The sequence below is a fragment of the Mastigoproctus giganteus genome, chromosome 13, assembly GCF_048544385.1.
Source record: "Mastigoproctus giganteus isolate SK-2022 chromosome 13, ASM4854438v1, whole genome shotgun sequence".
In the NCBI taxonomy this organism is placed as follows: Eukaryota; Metazoa; Arthropoda; class Arachnida; order Uropygi; family Thelyphonidae; genus Mastigoproctus; species Mastigoproctus giganteus.
The window spans coordinates 148,522,981-148,536,758 of record NC_143587.1 but is presented as its reverse complement, the minus strand read 5'-3'; the positions used below and the strand labels follow the sequence as shown (position 1 = coordinate 148,536,758).

At 37.4% G+C, this 13,778-nt stretch overlaps 1 protein-coding gene across 1 annotated transcript in view; it reads right to left on the bottom strand.

The window, feature by feature from the left end:
* The window catches only part of LOC150076513 (muscle calcium channel subunit alpha-1-like), a 1,171,392-nt gene that overhangs the window by 70,358 nt on the left and 1,087,256 nt on the right, over positions 1 to 13,778 (bottom strand). Inside the window, exon 40 of the mRNA XM_090387375.1 lies at positions 10,077 to 10,339. Coding sequence (XP_090243501.1) covers positions 10,077 to 10,339 — 263 coding nt within the window. The remainder of the gene's footprint in view (positions 1 to 10,076; positions 10,340 to 13,778) is intronic.

Here is a 13,778-nt window from a genome sequence, read left to right as displayed (position 1 = left end):
TCAATAATTTTCTCAACTTCTGTCTGAATGATATTGAGGTCTTGAGAATCACTTCCTGTTTCAGGAAGTAGCTTCTTCCAATAGTTCTTCAAAGTTGACTTCTTTATTTCAGTCCATGACTGTACGATTATTTCAATACCTGTTAGTATTGTGAATTCAGCCCAAAATTGGTGCAGGTTTTTATCTGGAAATATTTCAGTTTTATCAAAAAGATTTGCCAAGCTTCTCCTTAGATAATAAGATTTAAAAGTCAAAATTATCCCTTGGTTCAGGGTTTGTAAAATTGATGTTGTGTCCGGAGGAAGAAGCAAGTTTTATATTTGGATTGCAATCAAGAAGTAACACTGGGTGACTTGGAGCATTGTCTAAGGTAAGGTGCACCTTGGATGATAAATTCTTATTTTTCAGATATCTTTCGACTTCAGGTATGAAACAATGCTCTAACCAGTTACTAAAGAGTGAGCCAGTCATCCATGCCTTTCTATTCAATCGCCAGTAAACAATAAGAGAGAATTTATTTTTGCTTTTCAAAGCCTTTGGGTTTTCTGAATGATACACTAATAAAGGCTTGCATTTATAATCACCAGAAGTGTTACTACAAAGTAGCAGAGTGAGTCTGTCTTTTGACACTTTGAATCCAGGTGCAACTTGTTCTTCTTTGGATAAATATGTCCTGCCATGCATTTTTTCCCAATAAAGTCCAGTTTCATCACAGTTAAAAATCTCATCTGTCATGTAGCCCCCCCTCTTCTATTACATTTTTCAATTGCAGCAAAAAATTTTCCACTGCCTCCACATCGTCAGAAACAATCTCACCAACAACTTTAATATTGTACAGATTTGTTTCTTTTTTTTAAAACTATCAAACCATCCCTTGGATGCACTGACATTTGATCTACTATTTGCATTAGCAGCGTGACACTATCTGATGATAAATATGTTGGGCCTTGCACTTATTATATTAGAACTGAGAGGCATATTTCTTTTCCTTTGGTCTTCGATCCAAACATTCAAAAGCTTCCATTTTTTCAATAAGCATATCACATTGACTAACAAAAGTAGATTTTGCACTTGCAGAGTTCGTTGCCAATTTCCAGAGTTCGTTGCTTGCTTTAATTTTGTCCTCACACTTTTTATTTGTTTGTATTGATGATTCATTGGACTCATATTCTTTAGCTAAAGATGCATACGTTCTTCCTTGCTGTATTTTCCCCAAAATAATAATTTTCTCATGCAATGACAGAATTTTTTTTGGATTTTTTTCTTTCCGTAATCACTTTCAGATGTAGAGGCACATTTTGAAGCCATTATGTTAGGGTTACTATTGAAATAAAATAAAAAATTCAATTGAGTGCTCCAGTTATGAAAGGAGAGCTCTGGCCCAGTGATGGTACTGAGATTTTCGTTTGTGATGATGCAGCAACATAACTTTTCAATCACGGCTGCATATGAATGTGAAACAGGAATTTGTAAAATAGGAGTATGCTTTTTGACTTCTTGATATATGACCTTGTGCTCCATCTTATACTTCTACATCTGCTTCTCCCTTTTCCATGGGTGCCTCCGTAGCCAGGTGGGCAGGAGCAGCAGTGTGTGTGCACACGCTTCTTGATTAGACCAGGGTTTGAGCCCGTAACCACCAAATATGGAGGATGCGGAAAGGTCAGGGAATGACCACCGCATATTCCCGGAGCAATATGGCCTTAGTTGCTAATGCTCCTAAAAACCAAATAACAACAACATAACAAACGCTTTTCCATATTTCATAGTCTTTTTGACTTCTTGATATATGACCTTGTGCTCCATCTTATACTTCTACATCTGCTTCTCCCTTTTCCATGGGTGCCTCCGTAGCCAGGTGGGCAGGAGCAGCAGTGTGTGCACACGCTTCTTGATTAGACCAGGGTTTGAGCCCGTAACCACCAAATATGGAGGATGCGGAAAGGTCAGGGAATGACCACCGCATATTCCCGGAGCAATATGGCCTTAGTTGCTAATGCTCCTAAAAACCAAATAACAACAACATAACAAACGCTTTTCCATATTTCATAGTCTTTTTGACTTCTTGATATATGACCTTGTGCTCCATCTTATACTTCTACATCTGCTTCTCCCTTTTCCATGGGTGCCTCCGTAGCCAGGTGGGCAGGAGCAGCAGTGTGTGCACACGCTTCTTGATTAGACCAGGGTTTGAGCCCGTAACCACCAAATATGGAGGATGCGGAAAGGTCAGGGAATGACCACCGCATATTCCCGGAGCAATATGGCCTTAGTTGCTAATGCTCCTAAAAACCAAATAACAACAACATAACAAACGCTTTTCCATATTTCATAGTCTTTGGAGAAAGCTGAATGGTTGTGTCTGCAGTTTGGGTATCATAGGGGTTGTTGACTGCAAGCACAGTCTGAGTGCTCCTTTGATCCACAAAATGCATATACAGCTATTCCTCTGTGTACTGTTTGTGAATGAGTGAAGTTTGGCATTTGAAACACCATATAAGGTTTGGAATGTATGATTAAGTCCCATTACATTATACCCCTTTCGAATAGTTCTAAGTCACGTGTGGGGGAGGCTCAGTCATAGTCACCTATGACTGGGCCTCCCCCAAATATTGAGGCACTGAGCAACAGTTCTGAGTGCCTGTAATAGGAGGGTTCAACTAGCAGATCTCCTGATTTCAATCTGCAAACCACTTTAGTTGTTCCTGCAATAGTTTCCAGGCACCTTTGCATAACAAAGGTGAAGAGTTTACTGATTATTGCTCTGTTAGGGAATGGCATACAAGGAAAGTAGGACTGTGGAGTTGATTTGTACCACTTCTTTGCCTTTTTGCACTGGGATTGTAATCAAAATCAATCTTTTTTTTTTTTTTGCAGTAGATATTATCTGTTTCAGAGAGCTGATCTTATTGTCTAGAGTGAGGTCTAAGAAACAGACACTGAGAGAGCATTATAGGGCAAGTCCTTAATCATAATTCATCTTCAGCATGTAACGTGTTTTTTTACAAATAATGAACTGCAGTAGTTTTCTGATTGGAGAGGCAACAGCCATTCCATGACATCGACTGCACTATTTTATTGAATGCACATTGGAGTTATTGTTCGATGCAGCTCATGTTTGGTACTGGCATGAGATAGTAAAGTCATGAACATGTATGTTTCAACAGTTGCACAAATGTATTTTATCATTTGGTTTATTCTGATGGCAAAAAGTGTAGCACTGAGAACAGAGCCAGCTTGTGGGACTCTTTGATTGAATGCAATGTGCATTCAATCAAAAAGGGAGAGAGGACATTTTGATAATTAAGTTTAAAGGTATATGGGTTTATAAGAAGCTCTATATCAGAAATGTCAAATGTCTTCACAGGCCAGTTATGAATAGATCTCGAACAACACCAAAATGTCAAGTGGTGTCAAATGTCGTTTGGCGATCATGATATACCAATACCAGGTGTTCTTTTTTGATGAAGGCATTTCAGATGTTTGCCTCAACTTTGACAATAAGATCTAAGGAGGACCTGCTTTTCCGAAAACCATATTGATTTTCGCTCATCAGTAATTGTGATTACAGATACCAACTTAAGACAGTTATTCTTTCTTATACATGTCTTTCTGAGACAGTTAGTAATTTCCGAGACAGAAATTGAATGTGTGAATTTGTTTGGTCTTTTCCTGGTTTGAGAAAAGCCAATATAACTAGTATAACAAGTACTAGGATAGTAATTTTCAGTGAGGATCAGTTGAAGAAAAACAGCAGGGAATTATTATTAGCCATATGGTGCAAGGAAGCCCGAGGCTTATGCTGCACCAGCCAAAAAAAAACAATTTCTGAACCACTCCGAGAGAGAGAGAGAGAGAGAGAGAGAGAGAGAGAGAGAGAGAGAGAGAGAGAGAGAGCGAGAGCGAGAGAAAGTAGAAGGGAATCACCAAGAAAGAGAAGAATAATGATATCCAGCTCAGGACCCTGGGTGTGCCAAGACCACACTCACCAGATGTGAGCCCCTGGGGAATGAAGGGTGTTTTCATTTAAATTTTGCAACATGAAATAATATATGACATCAGGAGCGGGTTCATTGTTAATTAAGCTAATTAAGGAATTTTGGTAACTCTGATATAGTAAATGCTAGCGAATGATTTGTGCTAAAGTTTGTATTTCTCAGCGACTGCTTTAGTATTCTGAAAGGCTTTATCACATGTAGTCAGTGCAGATATTTTAAAGAAAAATTCTGCAAAGGCATTTATGATTTCTTTGGGAGATGATATGTCCTGTCCATTGCAACTCAGGGTTGGGAGAGTTGTTGTTATTTGATTTTTTAGGAACATTAGCAACTAAGGCCATATTGCTCCGGGAATATGCGGTGGTCATTCCCTGACCTTCCCGCATCCTACATATTTGGTGGTGACGGGCTTGAACCCCAGTCTAATCAAGAAGTGTGTGCTACGCACTGCCGCTCCTTCCCACCTGGCTACAGAGGCGCCTGGTTGTGAGAGAAGCTGGTGGTAATTTTCCATTGAGGTTTTTAATTATTTTCCAAATCAGTCAGGTATCAGTATCATTGATGACAGTGGATGCAAACTTAATCCAAGAATCCTTTCTTGCCTGTCTTCTCATGTGATGTGTTTTGGCTCTTAGTCTTTTGTAGTTGACATGGTTATTAGCTGATGGATGTTTGTGGAACAATATCCATGCTTTTTTTCCCTTTTTTTGCATAGGTACATCTCTGTATTCCACTAGCGATTAGTACATTTTTGTTTTTCTACATGTGATTGTGGTATAGCAACTTTACTTGCAGCTAGTATTTGTTGCATTTGTTACATCATCATCAATGACTTTGATATGAAATACAACATGAGTGGCATATTTGTTCCAACTCTGCTTTTCCAGTCAAACAAAAGGAAAAGTTTGTTTGACTTTTATTTTGATTTTGTTTGACTTTTAGTTTCTGAAGTGGTCATTGTTTAGGTTTGACAGATTATTGGGGAAAGGTCACTGTTGTAGAGGTCATCAATCAATCCTGGAAAAGAGATTGAAAGGTTGGATCTGTAGGAAAATGAACATATGTATGAAGACCAGTGAACATATATATGAAGTACATTTTGAAGTAAGCTTGTGCTTGTCACTTATTGCTCTAGCATCCGTAAATCTAGAATGCCATAAAAGATTTTTAGCATTTGAATCCAGACAGATAATCACTTTTCTGCCTTTCAATCTGAATAACACCTGTTCCAAATAACTAAGAGAGAGAGAAATGAAGGTCTGCATCAGGATGACAGTACATATATATAATGAAAAATTGTCCTCAACTAGATTCAATACCAATGCAGACTGCATGCGATGTGCATAAGGAATCACTTCTGGTCACAACCAGATCAGAGCCAAAAACTAGTATAGCAGCCCTTAGTTTGTCACACTTCTTTGAGACAATTCTAATAGAGTTGGGATATCCACTTAGCTAACCCCTATAAACATAGGGGGTCAGCTAAACCTGAACACAAACAATGTCAATACTTTCATGTTCACAACTAATCTTAGTTCATCTGATACAGATCTTACACACTGCACATTCACTTGGAGCAACTAGAGTTAACTGCACATTAACTTGGAGCAACTAGAGTTAACTGCACATTAACTTGGAGCTCTTTGAGTTAACTGCACATTAACTTGGAGCACCTTGAGTTAACTGCACATATTATTTCTATGGGTAAGTGCTATTGCTCATTACTGTAAAGCGCAGAATACGTTCTTTCCATAGTAACTTTCAGTGCAAATAAGTATTCAGGACACTTCTTATCTCTAACCAAATGAGCAGCAGACCTATTTTTCACACTACAATTGGAACAACACTGAGGTTTGTTTTCATTTTTACAGAATTTAAAATTATGACCCATCACACTACAATGACTGCAAACCGGCCTATTACTTTTACATGTAGTAGTAGCATGTGATGCAAAAAAGCAAGTGTATGAGCTTATGCAGCATTAGCCAAAAAAAAAAATAAATAAATCACACCATTCCCTCCAAATGCCTGTCCAGTTACTCCTTAAATTTATTTAACCTATCAACTTCCCAACAACAGATGGAAGTTTGTTCCAGCAATTAACCACCTGCTGGCTAAAGGCAAATTTCCGCACCTCTATTCTACATCTGTCTTTTCTTAATTTGAATTTATGCTCCCTTAGGTTCGTAATCTGAACAAGTGGAAGGATCCCATCAGAATTCAGCGTGCTCGACCCATTCAAGGCCTTATACACCTCAATCAGATCACCACGCAGGTGCCTAGTCTCCAGCCACTACAATTTGCAGAACTTAAGCCGTTCTTGGTAAGAGGACCCTTCATTTCCCTCACCAATCTCGTTGCCCTTCTCTGTACATGCTCAAGCAAATCTACATCCTTCCTAAAATGAGGCCTAAAGACCTCTATGCAGTACTCAAGGTGTGGTCTGACCATTGCCTTATACAGAGGGACAATCACCTCCTTTTCCCTGCTACCAAAATTCCTATATATCATTGACAAAATCCCGTGTTTGTTTGTTATTTTGGTTTTTAGGAGCATTAGCAACTAAGGCCATATTGCTTCGGGGATATGCGGTGGTCATTCCCTGACCTTTCCGCACCCTACGTATTTGGTGGGCATGGGCTCCAACACCAGTCTGATCAAGAAGCGTGTGCTACGCACTGCTGTTCCTGCCCACCTGGCTACGGAGGTGCCCAAAACCCCATGACCTGCTCTGGCAGCCTGTCTGCATTGCTCGGAAAACTTATTTGAATGCACAATTACTCCCAGATCTTTTTCATTTTCTACCACCTTAAGTGTAGTACCATACAGTTGGTACGTTTCTCTGGGGTTACTTCTACCCATATGCAGTACTTTGCATTTGTCAAGTTAAACTTCAGTTGCCACTTCTTAATCCATCTGCCCAAATTTTCTAGATCCTGTTGCAGTAGCACATTGCCATTACTGTCATTAATAACCCTGCCAACCTTTGTATCATCTGCAAACTTCGACATTAAGCCTGATATACCTTCATCAGTATCATTGATAAATATACAAAACAACAGGGGACCCAACACCAAACCCTGTGGGACTCCACTAATAACATTAGTCCAAGAAGAGCAGCATCCATTGATTACTACCCTCTGTCTTCTCCCACTTAACCATCCTTTTATCCATTGCAGCAACTTACCCTTAATACCATTCTGCTCCAATTTGTACAATAGTCTTCCATGCGCGACTGTGTCAAAAGCTTTCCTGAAATCTAAATATATGATATTAAAATTATTTTTTGCATCCAGTTCCTTTGTAACCACATCATAATATCCTATCAAATTTCCCTTAACAAACTCATGCTGTGTCTGAATTATTGCTGCAGTCTTGTCTAGATGATCCTGCAATGCATCTTTAACCAGTGACTCCATTATTTTACCCGGAACAGAAGTTAAACTAACTGGTCTGTAATTACTCGTGTCACCCTTCAATTCCCCTTTGTGAATTGGGGATACATTTGCACATCTCCAGTCCATGGGGACCTCCCCTGAGTCCAATGATGCTGCAATAATTATGGCTAAGGGTTTGCTTAGTTGCTTTGCCGCCTCCTTTAATATAACTGGATAGATCCCATCCACCCCAGGTGCTTTTCTTATGTTTAACTTCAACAATTTCTCCTCCACTTTGCTCTCAGTTATTACAAAATCATTAAGCACCCTGCTACAATTTGATAATCTTCTGCCATTTTCAAACCTTAATAACTCCTCATGTGTGAATGTAGATGCAAAATGCTCATTCAGTTTGTTTGCTATCTGAGCAGGATCATCAACAGTCGAACCATCGATGTCAAGTGGAACAATCAGATTCATCCCCTTCCTTTTAGAGTTTATATAAGTAAAGAAATCCTTGCTGTTTTGCTTAGCATCTTTTTCCAAAGATTTCTTGTAATCTGCCTTTGCCTGCCTTAGAAGTGTGCCCGTACCTCTGATAATTATAACAAATGGTAACCAAATGAAATTCCTTAAACCTGTAGGACATCAATCCAATAAAGATTTGTGTTTGTTTATCAAAGAACTGTTTAACTCTACAGGATATTTCCAAGATCCAGTGATTACACCATACAATATTATTTTTAAACCAGGTTTCTTAGGCTTAGTGATATTCAATCTCAATTTCTGTATAAGGTCATTTGTCCAGTTAGACTCAGTCTCAATTGCAATACCCTTGTCAGGCAGTCTTCGCATTCTCCTAATTCGTACCTTTTTAATCAAATGTTCCATGATTTTAGAGACCGCCTTTTCTACATCCATGCTAGACTTAAGTTTAGAATCTTGCTCAGGCCTCATCAGAAGTATATTATTTGAACTATTATTACTATCAACTTTGAGCCTGTGACAAGCAATTCATTCCAATGATCTCCAACCCACTGTCCGAAAGTAAACTTAACGACATCCAGCCATCTGTTACTCCCCAAAATTTTGTATTTTTGCCCCCCCCCCAGTTCTCTCTCTCTCTCTCTCTCAAGTGAAAATATACTTCTGTTGTTCATTTTAATGATTCCATTAGGGCTTTATATACCTGTATTCTTAGGTCTCTCTAAGATGTCTAGTTGGCAAGCTCTTGTATGTCTTACTTCAACTGTACCTCCAGCCTGACCACAATATTGTACTTGTGGTCTCACCATCACGAAAGGGATAATAAGGGATATCTGCCCAAAGGGATAATGATCCTTTTCCCTAATTGTGAAGATCCTATAATCGTAAACAAGACATCATGTGCCTTCTTAGCCTCCTCTTTACACTGCATGGAAAATTTCATGTCTGACTGAATTGTAATCCCCAAATCTTTTAGTTACTTATCTTGTAAGTGACTCCTGGATTTCTGTTCCCTAGCTGCAAAACCTTATGTACACAGAGCAAGACTATCTAGTAGCTGGCTTTCAAAAAAGCATTTTAAAGCTGCACCCTTGAAATGTATAGAACAACAACAACAATGCCATCATACCTTCAAAAGAATTCACAATGCATGACAAAATATTGGGGAGTTGGAATGCTAGAGCTTTACTGTCCATTAAGCAAAGTAATAACATATCATCAAATGATGAGAGTCATCTACCAACTAGAATTGCTACAGAGGCCAGACAGGGGCCTGGCTATTCCTAAGTGGAGTATGGGTGCCAAACCTCAATCCTTGCTCATTTATTGGTTCGAACATGATAAGCCACCTCCACTTACTAAGAATCCATAGTGTGAACCTTGATTATGGTGGAGGCACCTGAGATTATTAAAAGGCTTACCAATATGAAAGTGCAAGCACAGTGCTTGGCTGCCATGGAATGAGCATCCATAGTCAATAAAAAAAAAAAAAAAGAGACTTTTTTGAAGAAATTACATTAAGAAAAATAAAAATGAGATGTTTTAAAACAAATAATGCTGAAATTCAGTGCATTTCATATACTACTAAGACCTCATCTCAGCTATGCCAATCTGATGTGATGTCCAAATCACTGAGCATCTGAAATTGACATCTGTTATCACTGGAAAAATGTCCACAACAAAGATTGTATACAAAGATAATATAGATTTTCTATTACAGTTCTGTTTTTTGCAATTGAATAAAAACAATATTGATATTGTAATGCTAATAAAGCAGTAGAGTATCATAAGGGAGCCATGGAGTGGAGAAATGACTTGCTGACCACGTTTCCAAAATTTGATTGGTTTTTAAGTCCTCCCAGATTCTTGGTAGCTGGGTAAGGAATCCTGTACTTTAATTCTATTGAATTCTAAAACAAAATGCAAAATCTTAGAATTCTGGAATAAAACAAATCACACTGATTGTACAATAAGACATATTAGTGCATTTAAATAGGGTATTAAATGCATAATTAATATTCAATAGATATAGACAAGATTTCTGTGTAATAAAAAGAATTTATCACTTCAGTGTATTAGATTAAATTTCAGTTACATAGTAATCACTATATTTGTCTCATTAAATATTTTAAATACACTTCATATTCAGTGACTGCATTGAAATATTTTAAATGCAGTCACTGGATACGAATATATGAAAAAAACACAAACAAACCTTGATTTGCTTCCCCTTCTACCAATTAAAGGAGATGGACCAGGAGTTGAACTGCTGAGCACTCCACGAATAAGCCTGATATGGTTCAAAATGTGAGGATTTGGAGAGGAAGACTGAAAAGTAGAAACATCTAGGGAATTTGTTGGGGAAACCCTAGCATGAGATCGCGTTGCAGTAGATCGTAAAGATCGGGTGCGTTGAAGTTGTGGTGTGCGCTTACCTTTTACAGAAGGCCACATGCTTCCAAACAAAAAATGATTCCTCTGAAATATTAAAGTGAATGACTAAATAAGAATTACTTTATAGAGAAACATTTCATCACAAAGCAGTCCAATGTTGTTGTAACAGCATATATTAATAAAATTCAACTTAATAGCAATGACTTCTAGTTATAAATATGAATATAATTAAATAAAGTATGTAGCACAAGTTTTAATTTTGACAACTAACCTCTATATCTACTTGATTATAGTATTAGTATAAACAAGTTTGTACTTGTTTATACTACTGTACAAGCAGTAGTATAAACAAATTACAATTACTGTACAAGCAGTAGTATAAACAAATTACAATTACTGTACAAGCAGTAATTGTAAGCAGGAGGGAAAATAGACTTATGGGGCAAAACAAGCAAAAAACAGTATTTTTTTTTTGCAAAAGGCTGGAGGTTTTCTTGAAGCACTGCACTAGAAATAAAATTTCATTTAAAACATACACATTTTATATTAAAAACATAGGACTGTTTACCCGTATAGTATGCTTGTAAACATTAGCTCACCAAGGATTTTTCTGTTTGTGGGTCTCTGTTTGGATTTTCTGTTAGATATCAAATGATGCCAGATGCTACTTTCTCTGACAAGCAGTTCAAAACTTTACCACAAAGAGTCCTGAATTCGGTTTCTGTTTATGTTGCCTATTTGAATATTCCTACACTATCAGCATTGCAATTAAGAACTGTTATAATGCCAAGCATGACTTGGGATGATCTGTTATGTTTCAAGATTCCTTGTGCACTTGTCAGTTCCCCAACCAAAAACACTTGTACATCAAGTCTTTTTTCTTTCATAATAGCGTCTAGTAGATTTCATACTGAAAATGACAGAACAGATTACATGAAGCATTGACTCTTTCTCTTTTACAACACCAAGTAGTACTTGAAACTTGTCCACAAAAAATTTCAAATCTGAAAACGATGCATTTCCAATGATGAAGTTTATGCTACCTCAGCATTTATAAGAACATAATTTGTGAATTGGAACTTGGGCACCATGTAGCTACATGCAGTAATTTTACTTCTTTACTGAACAAAAGAACTGAATCTTCTCCACTAGTTTTAGACCCCTCACACCCTTCACAGAAAAACTGCCTATGACTAAGTCAGAATCATCCTTCTGGTTTGGTTACCACAGCAGAAGATTTAAAACTGTCAGTATCATAAATTTTCATGTAACATTCTTCAACATATCTCAGAGTAATGACCTTGGTACATGAATCTGAAGTATACTGGATTGAAGTTCTGTGTTTGGATTTTCAAATATTGGCAAACATTTTTTCATTTAAAAGAAACAACAAATTGCTTTATTTAATGGTAAGAGGCTTTATTCAAAGAAGTGAAGAACATGAACAGAATTTCTTGTGAGTGTGGACACCATGTCTAGGATTATCAGCCTGCTTGGCTTGTTTAGCATTGCTATTACACAAACTTTGCAATTCAGAAATTCTTTTTCTTGAGTTCATTAATTTGTTTTCTTTCAAAACTTTTGGATTGTGAAATGGATTTGAATAAGTCAGTGCCGCTCAGTAGTGACTGCTTGTTGTTTGAATTTGTTAATGCTGAAAAGTGCTCATATGGCTTTTATCACCATTTCTAACCTCTTCTATCAACAGACAGAGGGTTGCCACTTTCTACCAGTCTAGTTACATATTTTAACAAAGACTAACATGTATACGCAAACAAATAATCTAACATGTATACACATACATGCTTAAAAATGTTTTTTTTTTTTCTTCAATTCCATGCTTGCTTTCTTGCATCATTTGGCACTACTAATACTAATACACTCTAGAACCTTTTAGCTGGCATGTTTAGCATCTCAGGGTTGCCAGATATGGGTTTTTCTGATTTTTGAATAGCCAAACTTAAAATACACAAAAAACACAAGAAAAATTTAAGTAAATAAAAAAATATATATATATTTATAACTAACATCTTCATTCCATTGTTCCGCATTTTGGTCTCCCAAAATGAATGTATTCTAAGTTGATTCCCATCAGTTATGTCAACATCAGAGGGATTATCTTCAGAAATATATTGACTGATCGAGAAAGATGTAGTTGATGGGACATACACATCAGAAGGCTGATGGCAGGGGCTCCGGGATAAATGTTGTACATGTACAGCATTTAACCCTGGGCTGCAGGCAGATTTATCCCTATATTTATACATATAGAGGTTTTCTTAAAGGAATCAATTCTGTGAGGCTTATCATCCTATCCCTAGAGATGCCTTCTTCAACAGCAGTACAATTCACATTATCATCATCACTCTCATCTTTATTTTTGTTCATTACCATATTAGGAATGGCTGGGAGTCATGAAACAAGTAAATACATGGGCTGTATTAGAGTAACTAAGAGTAAGAACAGGTGCATGTATACTTGCATGGACACCAATGCTAGGAGTATAGTAAATAAATTTGATGAATTTGAAGTGCTGGTTAAGACATCCAAGGTGGATTTTGTTGGGATTTCATAAACGTGGTGTCATTCAGATATATGGGATGCAGAACTGGAATTTGGGGAGTACAATGTGTAAGAAAGGATAGATGGGATAGGAAGGGAGGAGGACTTATGCTGTTAGTTAAGAAACACATAAAATCAAAGGAAATGCATCCAGTTAACAAAGATGGACAGTGCAATGTTGAGTCAGTTTGGTGTGACATAAGCACTGGGAAAGCAAAAATGAGGGTAGGAGTTTGTTATATGCCTAATGACTCTGATGAGTACAATGAACAATTATACAGAGAAATACAATGGGCCAGCAAATCAGATTGTCTTACAATAGGGGATTTTAACTTCTCAAATATTGACAGGAATTTGTGAGTTGGTTACTTGCACACTAGCAAGGCTTTTGTTTTTTTTTTTTTTTTTTTTTTTATGAAAACCCCAAACACGAAAGGTATCAAAACCTATAGTACTTAGTACCGTGCATGGGTTGAAGGAGAAATATGGGGGGGGGGGGGGAAAACCGGAAACTTTGCTCTAGAGACTAAACATGGGTTTCACCACTTCAAGCCTCCAATAAGCAAAGTGGTGGTATTTCACCGGTCGATGAAAGTCATCTACCACCTTCCTACAGCAGCATGTTAGAGAGGCAAGAAGAAGGAGTAACACACTTGATCACATTATCAGCAGTGATTATTTATGCATTAAAAATTTACAGATAAAGGAACCAGTAGGCAGCAGTGATCACAGTGTACTCATATGGGATTTACTTAAAGATGTAACTACCATCATGGGTAAAGGGAAGGGTTTTTGCTTTTGTAAAGGTGAATACAGTGGTCTCAGAGATTTTTTTAAGTTCTATACGCTGGGATCAACATGATGTTACCAACAGCAAATTCTGATTGGGAAACATTCAAGGGAGTAATATTGGAAGCTACTATTCTTTTTGTTCCAACTAAGAAAAACTGTTCTAGATTTA